At 48.0% G+C, this 24,163-nt stretch overlaps 1 protein-coding gene across 11 annotated transcripts; it reads left to right on the plus strand.

Annotated features, from left to right (window-relative positions):
- Window positions 1-2,380: 2,380 nt before the first annotated feature.
- On the plus strand, window positions 2,381-24,021 carry Prpf40b (pre-mRNA processing factor 40 homolog B). Of its 11 annotated transcripts, none has more exons than XM_051189868.1 (25): window positions 2,381-2,592; window positions 10,024-10,104; window positions 10,777-10,920; window positions 11,206-11,271; window positions 11,914-11,941; window positions 12,174-12,199; window positions 12,318-12,428; window positions 12,731-12,851; window positions 12,944-12,968; window positions 13,179-13,382; window positions 13,571-13,697; window positions 13,776-13,840; window positions 14,268-14,432; window positions 14,538-14,646; window positions 14,960-15,110; window positions 15,640-15,773; window positions 16,279-16,629; window positions 21,598-21,714; window positions 21,849-21,986; window positions 22,196-22,291; window positions 22,395-22,496; window positions 22,618-22,795; window positions 23,080-23,141; window positions 23,234-23,377; window positions 23,460-24,021. In XM_051189868.1, the coding sequence occupies exons 1-25, from the start codon at window positions 2,590-2,592 to the stop codon at window positions 23,550-23,552; spliced, it is 2,841 nt and encodes a 946-aa protein (XP_051045825.1). In that variant the 5' UTR covers window positions 2,381-2,589; the 3' UTR covers window positions 23,553-24,021. The 11 variants fall into 11 exon arrangements, with proteins under 11 accessions (XP_051045825.1, XP_051045826.1, XP_051045821.1 ...); XM_051189864.1 differs by lacking the exon at window positions 2,381-2,592 and having other exon boundaries at window positions 9,589-10,104; window positions 16,279-16,393; window positions 16,538-16,629; XM_051189866.1 differs by lacking the exon at window positions 2,381-2,592 and having other exon boundaries at window positions 9,589-10,104; window positions 16,279-16,393; window positions 16,538-16,629; window positions 22,395-22,484.
- The last annotated feature ends 142 nt before the right edge of the window (window positions 24,022-24,163 follow it).

The following is a 24,163-nucleotide window of genomic DNA, read 5'->3' on the forward strand; positions in this document are numbered from 1 at the left end:
AGTTAACCTGGGTTACATAGTTCGACTCTGTCTAAAAAATCTAAAAAGGATAAATAAATAAAATGAAGCCTCAAACCACATGTGAACAACAAAACCATGGTGTGTGTGTGTGTGTGTGTGTGTGTGTGTGTGTTCAAATGCCTCACTGGAATGAAAACAAAACCTAACAGCTCAGTGTGCTTTGTTTACAAACACAAGGACCTGAATTCCCCACAACCCACGTGAGAAACCTAGGCATGGTAGGATTAGCTTGTAAACCCAGAACTGGGTCACAGAGACACACAGATCCCTGGGGCTCACTGCCTGGTCAGTCTAGCCTACATTATGAGTTCTAGACCAATGAAAATCCAAAAAAGAAAAAGGTAGACAGTGTGTAAGGAACACTGCCCTGAGTTGCTCTTCGGCCTCCTTGTGCACTCACACAGACGTTTGCATACAAAGTGGAAAGTATAAAATCTTAGGTTTGATCTCAGGTACAAAAGAAAAATATGAAATGTGACTTGTAAAGTTTATGGAGGTCCGATGTACGGTTTGTGCCTATATTCTCAGCTACTGAGGAGGCTAAGAGCACTGATTTGAGCACAAGAGTTTGAGGCCAGTACAGTTTGAGGCTACCGTATCCACATAGCAAGATCAGGTCTCTAAAAAATGTAACAAAATTTCATGGAACCCCTGGACCACTTCAGTTGTGCCTCAGGAACTCAAAAAAGGCTTGTAAACTGTAAGAAAGAGTAGGTCCTCATCTGAGGCAATCTAGATATTGTTAACTGTTAGTTGGAGTGCAGGGTGATACCCAGCACTGCTGCCAGTAGCCCAAGTTATCTTCCCCCTTAGATTCATCCACTCAGGTAAAGCTACATGCTTGACTATGCTGGAAAAAAAAAAAAAAAAGTCAGGACAAATGAGAATAGAGTAAAAGTTGAATTTTATCAAGATAAGGGAGAGGACTCAAAAGGTAAAGGTGATTGCTGCCAGGTCTGAGCACATGAGTTTGATCCCCGATCCAATGTGGTCAAACTTATCCCTGAGGGTGACACACAAGACACACACACACACACACACACACACACACACACACACACACACCCCTTCTTTAAAAAAAAAAAAATAAGGAAGAGGCTGGAGAGATGGCTCAGTGGATAAAGACAATTTCCACCACGCCTGATGACCTGATTTCAATTCCCAGGGTCCAAATAGTGGAAGGAGAGAACCCACTTCAGAAATTTGTCCTCTGACCTCCACATGGATGTGGTGAGCGTGTGTCCCCCAATAAACAAATGAAATAAAAACAAGAGATACTTGAGATTTATTTATTTATTTTGGTACTTGAGATTTAAAATGCGTAGTTCATTTATCTGAGATGGCTTCAGAAAAAGCATATTAAAACCCAGGAGGAGGGGGGCTTCTTTCCTTCCTCATGTCCACTTTCCCCTTTGATGTCTTGCCCGAGGAATATAAGAAACTTCAACACAAATACTGATAAAGCCAAAGTTGTGGATAGACATCAATAAGTGTTTTCCCAACTCAGTGCTGAGGACCGATTATAGGCACAAGTGTTAATAACGAAAACAGGCAATTTCTTTTCTCTGACTTGGGGCTTTGTGTGTGTGTGTGTGTGTGTGTGTGAATTTCTTTTCTCTGACTTGGGGCTCTGTGTGTGTGTGTGTGTGTGTGTGTGTGTGCGCGCGCGCGCGCGTGCGTACCTGGGGGCGTGAGCGCGCAATCCATCCATCCCTGGCTAGCAGTTGTCAGTTACTAGCCCGAGAACTTCAGGGGGCTGGAGAGATTTGTCAGTGATTAGAGCACTGACTGCTCTTCAGGAGGACCTGGGTTCAATTCCCAGCACCCACAAGGCAGCTAGTGCACAACTGTCACTCCATATCCAGGGGATCCGATACCCTTGGCAAAACACCAATGCACATTAAAAAAAAAAAAAAAAAAAGAACTTCAGCATGCTCTGAGTTTCCTTATGTGCATAACTGAATATTTATTTCACATTCTCAACGTTACGCAGCCAGATTCCAAATGTAACCTCAGGGCTGAGCGTGTGCACTCCTGGACCGGCCAGGCTTGGTCCAGGGGATGTGTCGGCCGCGCCCAATACGCGTGGTTCCTGGAACAGGTGTTAACAGTTCTTGAATTAATGACATAAAAAGCACAGGAAATGCACAAGAAAAACCAAACCGCGCTGCGGGGCACCGTTAGGCAGGCAGATGTACGAGTCAGTCCCGTCCGGGATCCTATGGAGGCCTTGGAGGCGCGATGCAGAGAGGTTGAGCTCGGCGCAGCTCTGCGCAGTGGGTGCGCGGCCAATCAGAGGCGGGAGCTGGCGCGCCCCGCCCCAGGGGGCGGACCCAGGACCTTGCGTGCGCGCGGAGGCGGGGCCTGGCTCTCCGTGCCGGGGGCGGAGCCGGGCCGGGCATACCGGGCCGGTTGGGGGCTCCGCTCTTCGGCGAAAGCAACCGGGGCCCCGGCCACGAAGGGGTGCGACCCCCCACTGGCCCCGCCCTCCCGGCTGAGGCTCGGCCAATCAGAGCTGTTTTTACTGGCGAGTGGGCCGAGCCGGCCCAGCTGCTCTGAGGCTCTGGCATGGTAACGTCCCCGCGCGGGGGTGGAGAGGCCCGGGGCTGTCCCACAGCGCCCCCTGCGGCCCGGGCTCGGGCCGGGGAGGCGGGGGGACGGCCGGGGTACCGGGGACCCTGAGGGAGGGCGAGGGGACTAAGGGAGGAGGAAAAGCAGCCCAGTAGGGGGGTGGGGGCGGGGATTTGGGGTAGAAGGGGCGGGGAGGCCATTATGGAGCATGGCGGGGGGCGTGCGGCCGGGGGCTGAGGGGACTGAGAGCGGAGGCTCGCGGTGTGAGGAGGAGGAAGGGATGAAGTGAAGGGTGGGTCTGTGGAGAAAGGTCAGGGAAGAAGAGAGGGTGGGAGATGGAAACCACAGTTAACCTCTCCTGGGCTATTGGCGTGTCCCATGCCCCTCCCCTAGACCCAGGCTTGTGTCTTGAAGCCCTGGGTGCCCATAGGACCATAGGGGACTCCCTTCTTTCTCCACCTGTTCACAAACCTTGTCTCTTGAGGTGAGGAGGGGGCTTCTGAGGAAAGAGAAGCTCCTGGTGTTCACCTTAGAACTGGAGTAGTCCAATAAATGGATGAGCACAGGCCCCTTGGTCCAGGCCCCTTGGCTCAGCAGTCAACAAACTAATAACTCTGTGTGACCTTGGGCAAGTCACTACTTTCCTTTGGGCCTGGATTTCCCATTGGCTTTTAAAAGGAAAATGATATATTGAATCTCCATCAGTTCCAAAAGGGGGCGGGTTTTGAGGAGGAGATTTAAGGCCAATGGATTCTAGGATGCGGGAAGCCTGAAGTTGGAGAGGAAACCTTCAGCTGGACTGGGAAGAAGTCCCCGGGATTTGTGGGTAGGAGGATATTTCAAGCTTGCATGGCTTGAAAATGTCCTGGTGGGCCTGGCTCTTGGGAATCCTGTTGGGGGAATAGGAGAACTCTGGCTCTGAAAGATGAGATCCAGAAGTAACCTAACATTCTGTTCTTCAGGAGAGTTAAGAGGTCATGGGTATCAGAAGCAACAAGAAATTGTATTCTAAAAAGATCCCCAGGCTAGCAAGGGGCTTGGGGAGGGCCTGGACCTGTTTTGGCTCAGCAAGTCAATGGAGACTACAGGGTGATTAACTGGTGCCTCAGCTGTTCTTTGCATTGAAATCAGGGCCTTGTTAATGCTGGGCAGGTGCTGCACTACTGAGTTACATTCCCAGCCCTGTTGTTTCTTTTTGGCGATGGCTACCTCTTTCTGAGAAGTACACCTCCTAGTCTTCATTTTATAACAGTTCCTTCAGTGAGTGAGAGTCAGTGAGACCAGGCCAACCTAGGATCACTTGGCTTCTGAGAATCAGTCTCAGCCTTGTGTGAGAATTTGGATGAAAAGAAAAGAATGAAGATGAGGCTAAGAGGTGCCGTCTGTGGCACTGTCCATCCATCCTTCTGGGAGACAGCTTTATGTGGTCAGACTGCTTGGATTCCAAACCTGCTTCTACCATTTAACCTCTTAGAACCATAGTCATGTAAGTAATCTGTCAGAACCTCAGGGAATGATTTCTAAGATAGTTGTGAGGATTAAAGAATGTTTGGTGTGATTCTGATTCATGATAAGCACCCAGTAACCATTACCTGTTAGCTGTTACTTCTGTTCTCTGTTTCTTTATTCTTGTGTTGTTCTCTCTTTGTTCTTCTGAATGTTCAGTTCTGAGATGCCCTTGAAGTCTGGGACTTGATTGCATCTTGTATCAGGAGGCTTCCATTGGTCTCCATGAATATATGATGACCAGATGGTCAAGGGTCTCAATTTCCTTATCACGCCCCAGCCCCTAAGTGTGTGCTCTGTTCCAGGGAACCCCAACAGGTCTGCTTCTCTTTTAGCTTCCTTCCTTCTGTCCTGTTGCACTGTTCACCTCAGTTTACTCAGAAATGTAAGCAACCCAGAACTGCACTGGTATTGCTGTCAGTGAGAGGAGCAGCATAGGAGAAGGAAGGCTCATTTACATTTGTCCCATTGCTCTGTCTTCCCTGGGTAACTGATTAAAATAGGCCATTGTTTGAATTCTGGCCAGAAGTCTACATTCCGGTGTGAAGGTGGCCATATACAGTTAGCCTTCTGTATGTAACTTTTCCCATATGAGTATTTGATACAGCTCCCCCCCTTCTTTTTTTGAAGCCAAAGCATCCCCACTATTGTACATGTTTCTATCACAGACTGTACTCAGAATTTATGCAAACAAATAAGCAGACAGTGTTTTAGGTTGTATGCAAGACCCCACCAAGGTTGGGGATGAGACCAGGTTTTATGGAAGCATTTCAGTTGGAGTCCCTGTCTAGACAGTCAGGGGAGGTATAAAAAAGAGAAAGCTCAGCCTGGGGAGTTTGCTTAGGAAATGCTTGTTGTGCTGGCATAAAGACTGGAGTTCAGATAGCCAGAACCTACAAAAATGCCCACCTCTCTGCAGTTCTATCTTTTGAGGGCAGGGACTGGATTGCCAGAGCAGGACAGCTAGTGAGGCTATGTCAGTGAGCTTTGAATTTGATTGAGACAGACTGCTTTCCTCAGTGAATGAGGTGGAAGATGGACCAAGGATGATTCCCAACAAAAGATTTGGGTCTTTATGTGCTCCTACTTGTTTTCAAACATTATGAACTGGAAAAAGAAAAAGAAAGCTAACTTCCAAAATGTAGGGAACTCTGCACAGAAGCCCAGTAAATGTTCACAGTGGTGCATGCCACTCTGCAAAGTGGTGCATTGTATCCTGAAAGGACAAAGAGTATGTGTGGGGTGCACAGTAACATAAAAGTAGAGCGATCATCTTGAATGAATCTTGAATGAAAAAGAGGGTCCTCTAACAATTCTTGTACCAAAAGAAACTGGGAAGCCCTGGACTCAGGATGGGTCAGGGTGTGGAATTGGCTGTATTGAAAGGCTTTGGATGGTAGATGAAGAAAAAGAAATTTTCCCCTGCCTCCCTCTGCCTCCTGAGTGCTGTGTTTAAACCACCTGGCTTAAGAATTTGTTTTTTGAGATTGTTTCTTTGTGTAACCCTTGCTGTTCTGGAACTCCCTCTGTAGACCAGATTGGCCTCAAACTCAGAGATTCACCTGCCTCTGCCTCCGAAGTGCTGGGATTAAAGGCATATGCCATTATTCCCAACTTATTAATTTAGTTTTTATTTTGAGGCAGGGTCTTTAGATGTAGCTCTGACTGTTCTGTAACTTAATGTGTAGATCCAGCTAGCCTTGAACTCAGAGATCTGCCTGCCTTGCCTCCCAAATTAAAGGCATGTGCCACCAGCATTTGACTGGAAGTTAAAGAATTTTATGAGGTAGGCAATAGGCACTACTGTACATTTTTTGTTTTGTTTTTTCAGGATAGGGTTTTTCTGTGTAGCTTTGGAGCCTTTCCTGGAACTAGCTCTTGTAGACCAGACTGGTCTTGAACTCACAGAGATCCATCTGCCTTTGCCTCCCTAGTGCTCGGACTGAAGGTATGTGCCACTACCACCAGGCCTACTGTCCATTCTTAAGATGAGGTTGGAGTCTTGCTGATTTAATTACTTGCAAGGAAGGTTGGTCTGAAAAATACCTGCTTTATCTAGCAGGCATTGTGTTTCTAAGAGAGGCAAACTAAATTTAGTTGGGGCTCATCTGAAACTAGCTGTGAGACTTTAGCCATTACTGTCTTACCTTTCTCACATGACAAGAGAAGAATATTGGTGTGTAGAGTGGCACTCCTGTGATGAGGTGGAGGCAAGATGATCAGGAGTTTAAGACCTGTCTAAACTATAAAACAAATGTTGGCACATGTCTATAATCCTAAGGTAAGAGGATTGTTTTGCTGCAAGTTTGAAGGCTAAAGTTAAAATGAAATATACAGTAGTTCCATGCCACCCTTATTATATAATGATACCCTGTCTCAAAAAGTTGAGAGGTGCATTTGGGGTGATTTTCAGGCTTTCCTCCAGCTCTAAATAGTGTTTTCTTGATAGTAGGCCTTATCAGTGGCCCTCAAGTTTGGTGGAACTTACCAAGATCAGTCAAGTCAAGAAACAAGTATTAATTCCAGCCTACTATTGCCCCCACCTTAAATTTTTTCTATAATTTCCATTACTCATTTTGAATGAGTACACATGTAGATGACAGAAGAAGAGTGTGGAAGTCAGTTCTCTGTTTCCACCTTGTAGGTCCTAGGGTCCAGATGCAGGTCCTCAGGCTTGAAGGCAAGTGCCTTTTTCCACTTATGACATTTCACCAAATCATTTATGAGGCAAAATTTCAACAGCCCAGGATGGCCTGGTACTCACCACATAGCCCACACTGGCTTCAAACTCCAGATCCTCCTCTCTATATCTCCAAATGCTAGGATGACAGTGTTGAGTCACTATGTGGATTTTACCTCTTCACTTAAGAGTTTTCATTTTAGTGGAGTGGCACTAAATGTTACAGTTCATTAAATCTAACATGTGAGTATCCATGTTTATAATAGAGTGTATGTCTTAGTGCCACATGAGACAGTACATTTAGAATTGGGCTAGTGCAGTGGGTTGGCAAAGGCTTTCATGGGAAATGTATGTTGGCTGTGAAGTGTGTATAGAACATAGGAGAGATGCTTTGTATACAGGTGGATGCCTGAGGTAGTAGAAAGCCTGAGTATGGCTGGAGCACAGAAAATGGTATGGAGGATGTTGGCAAGGTTGTTGGCAGCCTCATAGACCTGCCTGGTTGGGCTTTGGTGGTCACTCTCAGAACAGTAGGAAATGACTGGAGAATTCTAAGCGGGTACATTTTGGAAGAGTGTTGTGGGTACAGATAGAAGTATATATAAGGAAAACAGTTTGAGAGGTCACATCAGATGGAAAAAAATGGGTTGGAAAAAAATGGAAAGAAATACTTTCTTTAGATGGAAAAAAGGAAAAAAAAAAAAAGTAAGAGAACTCGGCTTGTATTATTAAGGACACTGTAGCGGGTAATTCCCAGGTCTTTGTCTTGGACAGGACTGGATAACATGGTGCTGGGCCTGATTATTTGGTAAAGCAGCTCAGGATGGAAGAGTAGAACACAACATTTGGTTTCTTCCATGGCAAGTGGTTTCTGTCCATACAGATATAATTTCCAGGGCACAGAACAGTGCCCTTAGTTGGAGGTAGAGAATAGGGGTCAATTGCAGTAGCTTGGCACATACTACTCAGGACAAGGTAAAAGACAGACATTTCTAGAGATAAAGGTTAGAAAGCATTTTTAACTGTCTAGGCCTCCTCAGGATAGGGGTAACTGAGGTGGCTCCTGTTCCTCCAGTTACCACCTCTCCCCAGAACTCCATGCAGCTCCTCAGCTTCAAGCTAGGAAGAAGAGCAGCCTTTTATCTCCACCTTTAAAAAAAAAAGTGTGTGAGTTGGGCGTGGGCACCTCTCTAATCCCAGCACACAGAGCAGAGGAAGGAGAATCTCTTGAGATTCTAGTGTGGTCTACAGAGTGAGTTCTAGGGTAGCAAGGGCTATATAGTGAGACCCTGTCTCAAAACAAACAAACAAACAAACAAAAAAATTTCTGTCTGTACTGAGGTCAGAAGAAGATGACAGGTATTTTATCCATCTCTCTTTGCCTTATTTGCTGGAGACAGGGCTTCTCGTTAAGTTAGGCTAGCAGCCAGCAAGTTCTAATGATTGTCCTGTCTCAGCCCTCCTCAGCATGGTTTATAACCATGCAGTGTGTGTGTGTGTGTGTGTGTGTGTGTGTGTGTGTGTGTGTGTGTGTGTTCTGTCGTCCAAACTCGTACTCATGCAGCAAGTGCTCTTACCTACTTATCCATCTCTCTAGCCCCCAAAATACTTTTTTAACAAAAAATTTATTTTGTATATTTGTTTGCCTACATGTGTGTCTGTGCCTGGTACTCATGGAAGCCATAAGACTGTGTCAGATCCCCTGGAACTGCAGTTATACATACTTATGAGCCATCATGTGGGTGCTGGGAACTGAACCGAGGTCCTCTGGAAGAGCAGGCAAGGGCCTTAACTCCTGAACAGTGTCTCCAGCTGCCCCTACCACCAAATATTCTTAAGCAAGTAATAAAGCCACATAGTAGCATATTTATAATGTGTGTCACAAGTCATACTGTGACAAGCCTCTTTCCTTTCTGTTCTCGTCACCGATATTTATATATGTGACAGAGCTTCATTGCATCTTACCTCCCCCACAACTTGTCAATATATTAAGATTTTGACATTGTTCTATATCTTAGTAATGAATTTCCTTATTTTTTTATAATTATAAATATTTATTTGTTTTCAATGTACATGTATGAGTGCTTTGCCTACATTTATGGCATATTCCGTATTTGTGCCTAAGGAGGCTAGAAGAGGATGCCAGATCTTTTGGAACTGGAATTACAGATGGATGTGAGCCACCATGCAGATGCTAGGCATTGAATTTGGGTCCTCTGGAAGAACAGCCAGAGCTCTTAACTGTTGAGCCATCTCTCCAGCCCTAGAATTTGTCCATTATTTTTTATGACTGTGTAGTGTTCCATTTTATGTTTGTGTGTGGTAACTCTTTACTGATGGCTATTTAAGCTTATATCTTGTCTGTGTTTATGAAAGAAGACTTGGTATATCTATCATTTAATACATATATAATATATATATATAGAGGATGACATTTTAGAATTGGAATTTCTGTGTAGAAATTTGCTTCATTTGTTTTAAGTTCATTCAGTACTTATTGAGTACCTATTATGTGCCAGACCCTGTGGAAGGTACCAAGAATCCAGCTTTCAGCAACTCGTATGATCCCTGCTTCTGTGGAAGGCATCACCTACTAGTAGGGCAAGACATGCTCAGGCAAATGTAATAAAATTGTGTGCATGAGGAAACTAAGGTAGGGGGTCAGATAGAGAAGAAATTGGAGAAAGCTACTTTACATGCTGTCATGTCAGCTATTGGAGGAAGACAGGAATACTTAACTGTGCAAGCCTGTGTCCATGTTCAAAGTCTGTAAAGGATGGTAGTCATCAGAGGTGGGGGAGGATGTCCAGGTGGTGTTTAGGAGTAAAAGCAGAAGCAAGTGGATGAGTGAATGAGTCTGGTTAGAAGGAAGCTTATTGTAAAGGACCAACAGTTTTGGAGTGAATCTTCAACCCAGTAAACTGAACAAGGGCTTAAGGAGAATGAGTTGATGGCATGCGAAGAGCCAGATGCCTGTAGTAGAGCCTTCTGTGCCTCTTCTGTGGCTTTGGCAAAATGGGAACTCCCAAAACAAAGATAACATGAAGGGCTCTGACAGCTGGCTTTCTGGGCTAGCACTAGAGAGCAGAGCTCTGCAGGGCTCAGGCTCGGGATGGGTAGGAAATGGGGCTTGGAAACTCCCTCCTGAACTTGTGTTTCTCTTTCATCCTCATCCCTCTGCTTCCCTTCTGCAAGTCCATCTCTGTGCCCATCCTGGGTCCTATGACTTTTCTCTCCCTCAACAGTCGGTTCCCGATTCTGGTCCCCGGCCCCCAGCAGCGCCTGCCCCCTTCCCACCGGGGCCCCCCATGATGCCACCACCCTTCGTAAGTTTATGTGTTTCCCTGGGCTTGGCTTTTCCAGCCTGCACCCTCAGCCCCCACCCTACCACTGCTGTGTTGCCAGCAAGGACCTGTAACACACCCTTTTGGTATTTGGAAGATGGGTGACATTTGCACTGGGGTGGGGGAGAGCTGCTGTTAAAGCTCTAGTCCATAAAGTGACAGTTCTCCCTTTTTGTTTTGTCCTTGGGATACAAGGGGGCTGGAGATCGGAGAAATGGAAGGGAAAGATCTCCTAGACTGAGGGCTGGGGAGGCTTCTCTCTCTTTCACTATTCCTTACCTGTGCTCTTTACAAAAGCAGTTGTGAGTTAGAAAGGGACAGGAGGTAAGAGACTGGGATCCCTGCCTTCTCCCTTCACCTGAAGGTCTCTGGGGGGCTTACAGCCTCTGCAGTCTGGTACTGTTCCCTTGCCCTTTTCCTCTCCCTCCCCCAGTTAGAAAGCTGTGTGCTTGCCATTATGCCTAGGTGCTCCTCAGTTACCTGTCTTCTTCAGTAGAGGAGGAGGAGACAGTTTTATGCTTTTTACTTCTCAAATGAAAGCCTTAGAATCAGCTGTGGGCCAGGATGAGGGCTGGGTAGTACCTGGGATAGGTGGTTTCTGCCAGAATAAGACAGTGTCCTCTGTCTAATGGCTTTTTATTTCCTCATTTCCAGATGCCCCCTCCAGGGATCCCACCTCCTTTTCCTCCAATGGGGCTGCCCCCTATGAGTCAGAGACCACCAGCTATTCCCCCCATGCCACCTGGCATACTGCCCCCAATGCTTCCACCAATGGGGGCACCACCACCACTTACACAGGTAATTGTACCCCATGGGGTCTTTAGCTGGGAAAGATAAGGGAGCAAGCATTTGGGCTCTAGAAATTGGGGAGGAAAAGAAGCCTTGGGCCAGACTCATCTTTGTCTGCTGAATGATTAAAACAGTTCTCAGACATGGTGTGTCCAGAACCTGAAGATTGCTTGAGTGTGCCCCAGGTGAGGGTTGGAGCCCCCAAAGGGATCTCTCAGGGAACCCAGCTCAGAGAGACTGGTCTGCCTAGCCCTTACTTACTCTGATACTGGCTGCTGGTCTTCATATCTATAGATACCAGGAATGGTACCTCCAATGATGCCAGGGATGCTGATGCCAGCGGTGCCTGTCACTGCAGCGGTAAGCGCTGGGGGCGAGCAGGAAGCAGGCTGTATCTTGCACTCTGTAGGTCTAACTTGGAGTGCATGGATGTGGACTCTGTTCTTTCCCTCCTATGGTGTCTACTCTGGTCCCTGGCAGTGTTCCTCACATCCAAATCCTCGCCAGCCACACATTCAGCAGTTCTAGTTTTCCACTCATCGCCAAAGGCTTCATGATCTCTCATTACCTCTCATGCCACACCCTTAAAGAATCACTCATTCAGATATTCCTGCATTCTAGACACATAAGTTTTCTTCATATCACATCCTCTTTGCCTCTCAAGGAGGCAGTGGCATTTTGTGCTGTTGCTCAGTGTAGTGGATGGAGTCTTAAGTGGGGTGTAGAATTTTGGCATCTACTGTGAAGAGATGGATCTCAGGAGTTGATTCAACAGAATACTGTTACTTGTGGAAGACGAAGAAAGGAGCTACTGTGCGACTCCCCGTGGGACCTGAGTCACAGCCCTGGCAGGGGGGAGGGGACAGGACTATTAGAGGGCAGAGATCCCTGGGAACAGGACACACAGATCCTGGCCTGGCCTGCTTCTCCATCTCCCATGGCCTGGGTCATGGGGGCCACTGGGCTTGGCCCCAACCCTTCCCCCTCCTCTTTCTTCGGCAGACGGCTCCGGGTGCGGACACCGCCAGCTGTGAGTCTTCTGGGGGCCTGCTCCCCCCAGGCTCGGAGGTTGGGAGGCATAGGGGAGAGGGGACCATGGACTGGAGCCCACGCTGGATCATGCCTGTTGGGATGCCAGGGATTTTGGGATGTTGATGGGATCAGGGGGATATTTATGGGATGGAATAAGGGAGGAGTAAGTGGGGAGAATATGGGGGTTTGGAGCAAGGCCTTAGTAGGTTTCATTTGGCTTCTTTTTCTAGCTGCTGTGGCTGGGACAGGTCCTCCGGTGAGTGCTTCTAGCTTAGGTCTCTGAGTAGAAAGTGGGAGGCTGATGGTTAAGTCTTCAGAGTAAGGAGAGGTTTTAGGAAAGAAGCCTAATGATGATTCTGTGCTCCTTTCCCTAGAGGGCCTTATGGAGTGAGCATGTGGCCCCTGATGGACGCATCTACTATTACAACGCTGATGACAAACAGTCCGTGTGGGAGAAGCCCAGCGTGCTCAAGTCCAAGGCAGAGGTCCTAAGTGGGGCTTTCTGGCTCTTTCTTTCAGCTCTTTTCTCTGCCCCTCCCAAGTCCGTGACCTTCCTTGAGTCTTTAGCCATACTCATTGCAGTTCCTCTGACCCCAAGATCCCTGACCACCTCCATGATCCTTGGAATTACTTCCCTAGAGTCTTAGGAAGTCTACTTCCCCCCATTCAGGCAAGGCCAGGTGGCACTAAAAAGTGCTGTGTCCTCTAGTCCCTGGGTTCCCTTAGCTCCCCTGACAGGCTGAAGGGCTGCCCAGCTGTTGATGACTTCCGACCCATCCTCTTACAGCTGCTGCTGTCCCAGTGTCCCTGGAAAGAGTACAAATCAGACACAGGGAAGCCATACTACTACAACAACCAGAGTCAAGAGTCCCGTTGGACCCGGCCCAAGGATCTGGATGACCTGGATGGTGAGGGGTCCTGGAGGTGTAGAAGGGGAAGACTGGGCAAGGCTACTCAGAGTCCTTTGCTACTCTGTGACTATTATCTCTTCTCCTTGCAGCCCTAGTCAAACAAGAGTCTTCAGGGTAAGTAACTTGACCATGTAACCTTCCTTTCTTGGAGCACTCGGGGGAGGGAGTGGATTTACCGTTATCCTTTCTCTATGGGAGAAGGAGTCTTAGTCTTTTATGGGGCCAGCTGCTTTAGACCCAGTCTTTCCCAAGCTAGAGCAATTGGCCCACCTTGCTTTCCTGTCCTCGCTTTGGTACACCATCACCCTTTTGGCTTGCCTACAGAAAACAGCAGACCCAGCAGCTACAGACACTACAGCCACAGCCACCTCAGCCACAGCCTGACCCTCCACCTATACCTCCTGGCCCCATCCCAGTGCCTATGGCCCTCCTGGAACCTGAGCCAGGTCGAAGTGAAGATTGTGATGTGTTAGAGGCTGCCCAGCCCTTGGAGCAGGGGTTCCTGCAGCGGGAGGAGGGCCCCAGCAGGTGAGAGCCACCCTTGTTCATTGCAGCCTCATTCTCTTCAGAGCCTTGGGAGGGAGGGGACTTGTGAAGAGCCTGATCTCTGAAGGGCTCCCTGGGGAGCAAGAAAAGGACAGTAAATTGCTGAAAGTGAAGGGTACTGAAAACTATAAGGATTGTGGGCTCTTGGCTGAGTCCCTTCTCCTCTTCAGTTCTACTGGACAGCATCGGCTACCACAGGAAGAGGAGGAAGCTAGGCCAGAACCAGAGAGATCTGGCCTCAGTTGGAGCAACCGGGAGAAGGCAAAGCAGGCTTTCAAAGAGCTGCTGAGGGACAAGGTACTTGGCATAGACTCCCAGGGAGGGCTAGCAGGATGTGAAGGTGGGCAGACTCAGAGAACTATGCCTCTGTTCCAGGCTGTCCCTTCCAATGCTTCGTGGGAACAGGCCATGAAGATGGTAGTCACTGACCCACGTTACAGGTAGGCTTGAGCAGGAGGAGATAGTCTTTGTTCGTGAAGGCAACTGGGCCAGGAACTCCCTGAGATGTTCAACTCAGCACTCAGGTCCAAGTGGCTGGGATGGGGTGCAAGAGAAGGAAAATCTAGAGTGGCTCCAGGATGAGAAGAGGGAACAGTACAACCATGAGATGCTTAATAAATGATTATTGGCTTGAACTGAACTATAGGGAATAGGGGCCCTAACAGGGCAGGTGTCTGATGGTGACTTGAGAACACCTAAGCAAAAGGGCTCAGTATTTCTTCCCTTCACTACTTATCTGTACCCATGTTCTGGACACCTGTATGCTAAGCCCATGCATGGGTTCCCAACATGGTGTTTTGGAGACTTTCCCCCTGTCTTGGGGGTAATTCAAGCTGTGTCCTCCCTGTCCTCACCTTATCCACACAGTGCCTTGCCCAAATTGAGCGAGAAGAAGCAGGCATTTAACGCTTACAAGGCACAGCGGGAGAAGGAGGAGAAAGAGGAGGCCCGGCTGAGGGCCAAGGAGGCCAAACAGACCCTGCAGCATTTCCTAGAACAGCACGAACGCATGACCTCCACCACCCGCTATCGGTCAGAGAACTGTATCAGGCTGGTCTGGGGCTCAGGAACCCTGAGAACACACAGATGCAGGCAGGGTTCTGTTTTCTACCTACTCACAGCCCGTGTGCTCCACAGGCGAGCAGAACAGACCTTTGGGGACCTGGAGGTCTGGGCTGTTGTCCCTGAGAGGGATCGAAAAGAGGTTTATGATGATGTCCTCTTCTTCCTGGCTAAGAAGGAGAAGGTAATGGTCATAGTCACTGCCTGGATTCTCCTAGCCCTCAATTTCCTCTGCATCATGGCTATTCATTTCTCTACTCAGCCAGTGTCCCTTCTGAATTGGGTGTTAGTGTGGAACTTTTACCTTTCCTGTTTCTTCTGCACTGGGCCAATAGTCCTGAGTGGGGGAAGGTTAAGGAGGACACTGGTCTGTGACTTGGAATTCCTCCCCCTTCCTGGGACATAAAAGTCTGGCTCTCCTAGAGTTTTCTAGCTACTTCCTTTTCCTAGATCCTCCTTTGCCAGCTCTGCTTCACTTTCATCCTATGGCTTTCCAGGAACAAGCCAAGCAGCTTCGTCGTCGAAATATCCAGGCCCTGAAGAGCATCCTGGATGGGATGACCAGTGTCAACTTCCAAACCACATGGTCACAGGCCCAGCAGTACCTCATGGACAACCCCAGCTTTGCTCAGGACCAGCAGTTGCAGAGTAAGTCTGACTTTCCATCCTTTTCCTCACTGATCTGAGACCTTAGAGCCTGCCCCTGCCTATTCTGGAAACCCTAGCCTTGGACTCTGGGGGTCCAGATGTTTCAGATTATTCCCCTCTGGTTTGCTGTTGTGTGTATGTGGTGCTAGAGATGGTGCCCTGGCCCTTACATACATTTTAATTCAGCCTTTTTTTTTTTTTTTTGTAGTGCTGAGAATTAAACCTAGGTCCTCAGTTCCAGTTCCCTAAGATATGTTGCCTCAGATTCTAAGATAACTAGGTTTATATGGTAGTTTCTACAAGCTGAATTCATCACTTAGTACTTGCTGGTTTTTTCCAGTGCAATTAATATTCTTCCCCAAGTCACTACTACTAGTGACTGATGCCATATAGCCCCGCTTCGCTTTTCTCCACCCCCTTGAGGGCCCCTAGCACCTACAAGGGAAGCACTCTTGAGAAATGGGGTCTGTCCCCATTTGAGGGGCTGTTCCACTGATGCGGTACCTGCAGACTTCTTCCCTGCACATAGACATGGACAAAGAAGATGCACTGATCTGCTTTGAGGAGCACATCCGAGCTTTGGAGAGGGAGGAGGAGGAAGAGCGGGAACGGGCCCGGCTTCGGGAGCGGCGCCAGCAACGGAAGAACCGGGAGGCTTTTCAGGTATCTTCCTGTTCTTGGGATCAGAGCTGGGCTCAGCTCTGCTAGAGACCACAGCCTCTCTGTAGCTCAATGAGGCTGTCTGTTGACTAGCCCCCTGCATGTCCCTAAGGCATTCTGCAGTAGTGCCCCTTCAGTGAGATGAGCTGCTTGTACCACCCTCAGACATGGGTGCTAGCTAGACCAGTGTCTTTCCCTTTGGGTGGGAACCAGACAGACAGTTTGTCCTTAGCTTGGGAGCAGTATTAGTGGGTTGACTAAGCTGGGCAGGAAATTGAAGCCAAGTCAGAAAAGGGTGCTGCTGCCTGCAGGTTTCTGCTTTATTGCCTCCAGACTGGCTTACTGTTTGTATATTCATGTTTTCCTCCTTTTGAAGTACCTTTCCCTGTGTCTCCTCATCTTTGCCTAAACTATCCCTGCTTGTCCAACTCTACCATTCCCTTCCCTAGTCCCTGGCCATGCTTCCCTCTCTATCTCATTTTCCTATCACTGGCCTTTCCTTGTTCAGACCTTCCTGGACGAGTTGCATGAGACAGGGCAGCTGCATTCCATGTCCACCTGGATGGAGCTGTACCCAGCAGTCAGCACTGATGTCCGCTTTGCCAACATGCTGGGCCAGCCGGGTAAGGCAGCCAGGCTTCCCCTTGTCTGGTCTGGCTTCCTACCTGCCAGCCCCTCTGCATCCCACTCCCTGGGCCTGTCCTTGACCCCACCCTGGGCCTTGGGAAGCTGCCGCCCGCCAGGCCCCCATCTCTCCCTTTCTACAGGCTCTACTCCTCTGGACTTATTCAAGTTCTATGTGGAGGAGTTGAAGGCTCGGTTCCATGATGAGAAGAAGATCATAAAGGACATTCTTAAGGTGAGGGATACAGACTGGGTGTAAGCCGCTCTCTAGACCAGGACAACAGGGCAGTTTGTACTGGGGATACAAATAGACACATTTTTCTAGCCAGATGTAGAAATCCGTATTAATATTCTCAGTACCTGGGAAGCTGAGGCAAGACTACTGCCACTAGTTCAAAGCCAGTCTGAGCAATAAAGTGAGTACTAGCCAGGTTGAAGCATGGTGTCAGAAAAGTTAAAAAAGCAAAATCATTTTCCTCTTTTAGGAGCTCATGACCTAAAACAAACATGAGAACTGTTAGCCAGGGGCAAGTGTTACTTCAGAGACAGGAATCAGAAGAGTTGACAGTGACCCTCAGGGATGAGAGGGTGAAGAGGTGGGGTATTGTGAGCACAGGGCGCTACAGGAGCCAAGGCAAGTGGGTGGGAAGGGCACAGCAAATTGTAAACTCAGCCCATAGCTGTACTCCTTCCAGCCTGTAGAGTGTTTTGAAGAATTTGGAATTTATTAATTCCCAACCCTTCTTTCACTTCCCATACACTAGAATTGAATTATAGGTGTGCACTACTATGCCTGGCTTCACATAAAAATCTGGATTTTCAGTGTCTCTTGCCAGTTTGGATGATGTGTCAACACTGGGCTTGTTCTTCAAGGCAAGCCATGGACACTGGCTGAGATGCCTCTGCCCTCTTAGAAAGAGGAAGAGATGAGATGTTCTTTTCCTCACTACTCTTTACTGCCTTCTTAAGCTCAGGCAAGTGTCAGCCACACAACTAGCCCATGTGCCCTGTCATTTTCTTTACTGGAGAAATAGCTGTCTGGGTTTGTCAGTTACAAATGTGAGTAAGCAAGTGAAGGGGGCTTTGTGTTCCGAAACGGGGAAAAAGTGTAATTCTTTTTAGTATTCTAATAATTCAAAAGCAAATACTATTCTAATATTCTAATCAATACTATGTGTATTTGAAGATGCAGTTCAATACAGTGACTAGCAGCAGAACTTGTGGTAAAAGTTCAGATTAAGCCCTTATGTGTCGTGTCAACTTTTCTAAGCGTTAGTTTCCTCGTCTCAAAAATGGTGAGTGTTCCACCAAGGGCACCCAATTACTGAAGAAAGTAACTTGATGTCTAGCTTGAGAGGGACATGGGGTACTGTTAGGTAGATCATCTTACAATGGATAGGATATTGCATTATAACGCAGTCACCTGTTTAATATGGTCTTAATAAACCGGTGTAGTAGCTCACCCCTTTAACTCCAGTGCTTGGTCATCCTGGGCTACACAACAGACCCTATCTCTAAAGACCTGGAAAAAATCCCCAAGAGTTTAATGTTTTGAGAGTTACTCTTAAGTGAGATGCATTGTGCTGTCCTGGGATTTTCTACTTCTCTGGAACCATGTGTCCACTAGAGCATTGCAAAGGGCTCTGGATGCTAAAGAAGAGGCTTAGTTTTTATATTGTAAATAACAGCTCAGTTGGTGGTGTGAAGTACTTCCCAGTCTGTTAGTATCATTAGGGGAAATGGTAATGAAGAGGTAAGAGCTCAGCCCTTCAAGTCTCAAGATCTTAAAAGTGATGGCAGGTACTTGAGCTACATTTTTTTTTTAAGCTTACCTTGTCCCTGGACTAAATCACAGTACTCTCCTGCTACCAGTGCTCTGTGATACAAAGGTTGGAGAACCACATGGCAATGCCAGGGACTGTTATCGGGGTGGAAAGGGGAGGAGGGGGGCTCACTCAGTAGTCAGGCAGCTATTGCAGAGTCGAGGTGACAGATGAAGAGACAAGATGCCATAGATTCCTTCAAATAAACATGTGCTGAGGCCTAGTTTGGAGGTGGTTCTTAATAGAAAATTTTTATAAAAAAAATATTTGTTAAAAAGGTGATAAAGTTGGGCTGGATATGATGTGGTGGATGCTTTTAATTCCAGCACTTGGAAGGTAGACAGGTAATCTCTGAATTTGAGACTGGCTTGGTCTAGAGTGAGTTCCAGGACAGACAGGGCTACACACAGAGAGAAACCCAGTCTTGGAAATAAAAAAGAAAGTTGGGCTGATGAGATGCTTTAGTGGGTAAAGAGGGTGGGGTTGGCACCAAGACTAATGACCTTAGTTGGATCTCAGAAACCCACATTGGTAGAAGAGAATCATTTTCACATATGCCATGGTATATGGGTGCCCACATATGTTCATACAGAATAAATGTTTTAAAAATGTAAAAGTTAAAGGTGGCTTTTATGTGCCCCTCTGACCTCTGATCAAAGAGTTATTACCAACATCACCAAGAACAATTTAGAAATTGCCAAGGATTCATTTAAAAGTGCTCTCAAGTCTGACTAAGAACTGTGACATTTATAAGTAAATATATAAGATGGGGATATTTAAAAATCATGTTTTTCTCTTTAGAAAACAAAACAAACAAAAACCCCAGAAGCTTAAACTCAGTGGGGTAGAAGCACTAAAGTAGAATTGCCGATTATCTTGTGAAGTTAAGGGAAGGATGGAAGGGTGCTGGCAGGCAATGAATGGCAGCATTGCTGTTAAGCATTAAGGATTGAGAGTTGAGCAGAAAGAATTGTCTGCAGGGTGATCTCTGTGAGTTTGAGGCCAACCTGGTCTACAGAGTGAGTTTCAGGACAGCCAGGGCTGCACAGAGAAACCTTGTCTCAAAAGCAAAAATAAGTAAAATATCTTATACAGGGTAATCTTGTAAATTATAAATAACCTATTTTAAAAAAAAAGTTTTTTTTTTATTATTTTTGTATGTATGCCAGAAGAGGGCACCAAATCTCATTATAGATGGTCATAGCCACAATGTGCTTGCTGGGAATTGAACTCAGGACCTCTGGAAGAGAAGCCAGTGTTCTTAACTGCTAAGCCATCTGTCCAGCCCAAATACCTATCTTAAGATGGCTAAATTTTACTAGATAGTTAACATTTAGCCAAAGTAACTGGTAGAAAGGCCTGCTGGGCCCCTCCTGTCTACACTGCCTGAAAAAGCAGTTATTTATTCTGGGCAATTCCAATTTCTACTCCTTCATTTGGGCTCCCAGCTTAGGCAGCCAGGTGATCTTAGATGTTCCTAAGGCCACCCACAGTCACATGGACTGTAGGGACACCTTTCGTCTTCTGGAACAATGTAGAGCTCTGAACTCGGAGCAGATAGGAGACTGCAGATCTGGGTTAGAATATTAACAATGGGTATGGGAGCAGTACATTAAAATAGCCAGTTTGGTATGGGTCTGAAAGTCAACAGATGAGGGGTGAAATTGCTAGGGAAAATGTAGATCAGATTAAAAGAAAGAAAGAAAGGAAGGAAGAAAGGAAGAAAGAAAGAAAAAGGAAATAGCCTGGCAGTGGTGGCACATGCCTTTAATCCCAGCCCTTGGCAGGCAGAGGCAGGTGGATCTTTCTGTGAGTTTGAGGCCAGCCTGATCTACAGAGTGAGTTCCAGGACTGCCAGGGTTACAGAGTGAAACCCTGTCTCAAAAAACAAAAACTAATAATAAAAATAGTGTAAAGGCGATTCTCAGGGACATGTGTCCACACAAGAGAATTGACAAAAAAAGGTCAAGATACAGGGAGTCTTGGAGAGGAGAGTACTGCATGCATTTCATAGTGAAGTAACTCCTCAAGTTTATCTGGTGCTTTTAAGCCTCAGTTTCATCCTCCATAGATTGGGGATAATCTATATACCACATTGTAAGAATTAAGGAACATGTTTAAAAAACATTTGACAAGTGTCTTGCTTATAATGGGCTCTTGATAAATGCTTATTCCTTTTCTCTGTGCTGTGTCTGAGGAATTGAAAGTGAGGAAAAGAAACAGCTAGTTTGAGAAGCTAACAGCAGGATGGAGGGCTATTCTAAGTATAGGGAGCTGTGTGTTCCTTGGGAAGACTGTGAAGAAGATATAGTCAAGCCTTCCCTAGGGAGGACTGGAGTTTGAATCCTCAACACACCCATATAAAGTCTGGGTATGTTTACGACCCCAACACTGAAGCAGGGCAGAGACATGATCTTAACTCGATTGTTTAGCCAAAATGGAGAGCTTCAGTTTCAGTGAGACCCACACTCTGAAAGGGAGTAGTAGACAGAGCTGTACACCCAAGTCCTCACTCATACAGAAAGAAGGGTGTTTGTTTGCAAGGGCTGGAGCCTTGACTGGGAAAGGACTCTTGGGGAAATATACTCCTGGCATCAGCAAGTGGGAAGACTGGAGGAAGCCAGCTGTGTGGAAGGTACAGGAAAGCCGGCCTGTGACCCAGTATTCCATTTACCTCATGTCAGCTTTGCCAAGTGAGGTCACTTTCCTTCACCACAACTTCACTGGGACATGGAGGCTTTTTTGATGAGATGTATAGAGCCTCTCTATGTACTTAAGACAATGGACATGTTTTTAAAATTGCTGGGAAGTTCCACAATCAATGGGCAACATCTCTTCCAGGAACTGCAGTCATGGTGGGTGTAGTGCTTAAAGCACAGATTTGGGGTTAGACCTGGGATACAGTAGAGCAAGTGCTTTCGTTTTTCTTGTCTGCATAAAATGAGACTGACCTAACAGAACAGGGAGGATTAAAGGAGAAATGTGTCAAGCGCTCAGCAGAGAACCTATTACATAGTAAGCACTCAGTACAAGAAGCAGAGGGGATAGCCCAGATGTTAAGAATGCATGGCAGCTTCCATTAGCCCCAGGAAGGCCCAGCTGTGGCCAGAGGAACAAAGGCGTAATTGTGAACAACTCAGTCATCAATCAAGACTGTGAAGAAACTTTCTGACTTCCTTGGCTCCGTATGAACCCACACAGGTCGGAAGGGGGGATGGGAGGGATAAAATGAAGAATTAGTGTGGTTTCTAAGGTGTCATATCTTGTGGGTCCTATGTGAGGGCAGAGGCTTGAACGCCTTACAATTTGATCCTTTGCCTATTGGCCTTGGGTCTTGGGCCTGTTGTGCCCCTGGCCTTCACGCACTGCTGTGCCCACAGGACCGGGGCTTCTGTGTGGAGGTGAACACAGCCTTTGAGGACTTCGCCCACGTCATAAGCTTTGACAAGAGGGCTGCTGCGCTGGACGCAGGCAACATCAAGCTGACCTTCAATAGTGTGAGGGGATGGGCAGGGCTGGGCGGTTCTCACTTACCCAGTGTCTTGTTCCTTCTCACTACCCTGCGGATTATCTTGGGTTCTCCTACCTCTTACAGTATACTTGACCCCGTTCTGTCTCTCTTGGCCCTCAGCTGCTGGAGAAAGCGGAGGCCCGGGAGAGGGAACGGGAAAAGGAGGAGGCACGAAGGATGCGGCGCAGAGAAGCTGCCTTTCGAAGCATGCTGAGGCAGGCCGTGCCTGCTCTGGAGCTGGGCACTGCCTGGGAAGAGGTCAGGAGCACAGCCTGGCCCCAGTCACCCTCAAGCCTGAGGGCAGCGGAGCTTCTCCACCACTGAGGGCCCACCCCAGTCACAGCACAAGCCCTGGGCCAGCTCCAGTTCCCTTCCTTCCTCTGCCCCAGCCCTGCCCAGTGCTCGTGGCGTGTCCAAGCTGGGCCAGGCAGGGCCTGGTCTGATCAGCAGTGCTCTCCCCGTTCAAGGTCCGTGAGCGCTTTGTGTGCGACTCAGCCTTTGAGCAGATCACCCTGGAGTCGGAGCGGATCCGGCTCTTCCGAGAGTTCCTGCAGGTGCTGGAGGTATGTACCTGGCCAGCCAAGGAAGGGGACTGCGAAGATCCTAGAAATGGCAGAAAGCCCAGCTAGGACAGGAAGGCAGGTTCTCACCTCTCTCTGCCTCTAGCAGACTGAATGCCAGCACCTCCACACCAAAGGCCGAAAGCATAGCAGAAAAGGCAAGAAACACCATCGCAAGCGGTCTCACTCACCCTCAGTGAGTCGGCAGGTAGAGGGACGTGGGTGAGACTGGACCGTTTTCCTTTGTTGGTTCTGGACCCTGCCCCCAGCTCTCAGGTGAGGGCTCCTGGAGGACAGACCTCTGGGCTGACCTATGTTTGTCTGCCCAGGGCTCTGAGTCAGATGAAGAGGAGCTGCCCCCACCATCCCTCCGGCCCCCGAAGCGGAGGCGGCGGAACCCTTCAGAGTCTGGCTCTGAGCCCTCATCCTCACTTGATTCAGTTGAAAGTGGGGGTGCTGCCCTTGGAGGACCAGGCTCCCCATCCTCCCACCTTCTCCTTGGGTCGGGTAAGCAGTTTGTAGGAGGAGCCTGGGAGCTGGAGTACTGTGGTCCTGACTAAGTAGAGGCACAGTAGGTGCCAGACCCCTTGAAGGGTGGTGACAAGGGTGGTAGGGCCTAGCTAGGGAGCAGGATTTCCCATCCCTGCCCAGGCAAAGAGCTGGATGGAGGGAAGCCAGATTCAGCCTTCCTCAGAGCAGGAGCCAGCATCTACACAGAATGAATAGAGAAGAGGATCAGCCTTTTCTCTCCCCCAGTGGGACTTAGTAGGGATTGTTTTTCAACTCTGTAGATCATGGTCTTCGGAAAGCCAAGAAACCAAAAAAGAAAACTAAGAAGAGAAGACACAAATCGGTAAGTAGAGAACGCTGGGATCCTCGGGTCCATTTTAACCTGCCTTCTAACTGTTCTGCTTGGTTGCTCAGATGGGCTCTGAACTTTTACAGAACAGTCCTGAGAGTGAGACGGATCCTGAAGAAAAAGCTGGCAAGGAGAGTGAAGACAGAGAACAAGAGCAGGACAAGGACAGGGAACTCCGGCAGGCAGAGCTCCCTAACCGCTCTCCAGGCTTTGGAATCAAGAAGGAGAAGGTGAATGGAAGGACCTGGCTTTTGCCCCAGCCTGTGACACACTGTCCAGGGGGCTCAGGTAAGCCACACCTTTGCTCAACAGACAGGCTGGGACACATCAGAAAGCGAGCTGAGTGAGGGGGAGCTGGAGAGGCGAAGGCGGACACTACTACAGCAGCTGGATGATCACCAATGACCCCACGAGCTACTTCCTGCCTTGGGACTTCGTGAGGCAGTGGCTCCGGGACCATCCTCACCATCTGCCTCAGACTTCTTCGTATGTCTGGTCTGTGTCCACTTTCCCTGAAGTAACCCATCCCAGCACACTACTGTTAGCACCTCTCAAGGTTGCTCTTGGTGTTCAAGGGTCCCCTAGTTCTCAGAAACTAGTGCAGTCCTTGCCCTCAGCCCCAGACCAGAGATGGGCAGTCTATACCACATGGGGTGGGTGATGCCAGTAGATAGAGTGTGAGAAGGGTTTCTGGGAGAGACAGGCTGGTGGACACAGCCTGGGTGGCAGAGGGCAGGGTCCTCACCCTCTAGCATCAGTGCCTGCTCTTGCCTGACCTGGCCCTGGGGCTCCACCATTGCTTCCTCTATCCCTGGGACCCGATGTATGTGTTCTGTTTTTGTTTTTTAAATAATATTTATAACATGATCTACAACTGCTTTGTCCTCTTCATGTGCCACCCACTGGGGACCAGCAGAGGGCACTACTGTTCTAACATCTTTTTCCCTGTGTAGTTGAAGCCCACCCAGCCAGGCTTCCCTGCCCTATAGGCTCATCACTCCTGAGATGGAGGCGAA

This window comes from Phodopus roborovskii, unplaced genomic scaffold, assembly GCF_943737965.1.
Source record: "Phodopus roborovskii unplaced genomic scaffold, PHOROB, whole genome shotgun sequence".
Classification (NCBI taxonomy): Eukaryota; Metazoa; Chordata; class Mammalia; order Rodentia; family Cricetidae; genus Phodopus; species Phodopus roborovskii.

Bases quoted from the DNA above. Each gene is read 5' to 3' on its own strand.
- Prpf40b (XM_051189859.1), top strand. From the start codon at position 9,748: ATGCCTGTAGTAGAGCCTTCTGTGCCTCTTCTGTGGCTTTGGCAAAAT. The intron at 11,942-12,173 runs GTGAGTCTTCTG...TTCTTTTTCTAG, and splicing joins GGGTGCGGACACCGCCAGCT to CTGCTGTGGCTGGGACAGGT. The intron at 13,383-13,570 runs GTGAGAGCCACC...TCTCCTCTTCAG, and splicing joins CGGGAGGAGGGCCCCAGCAG to TTCTACTGGACAGCATCGGC.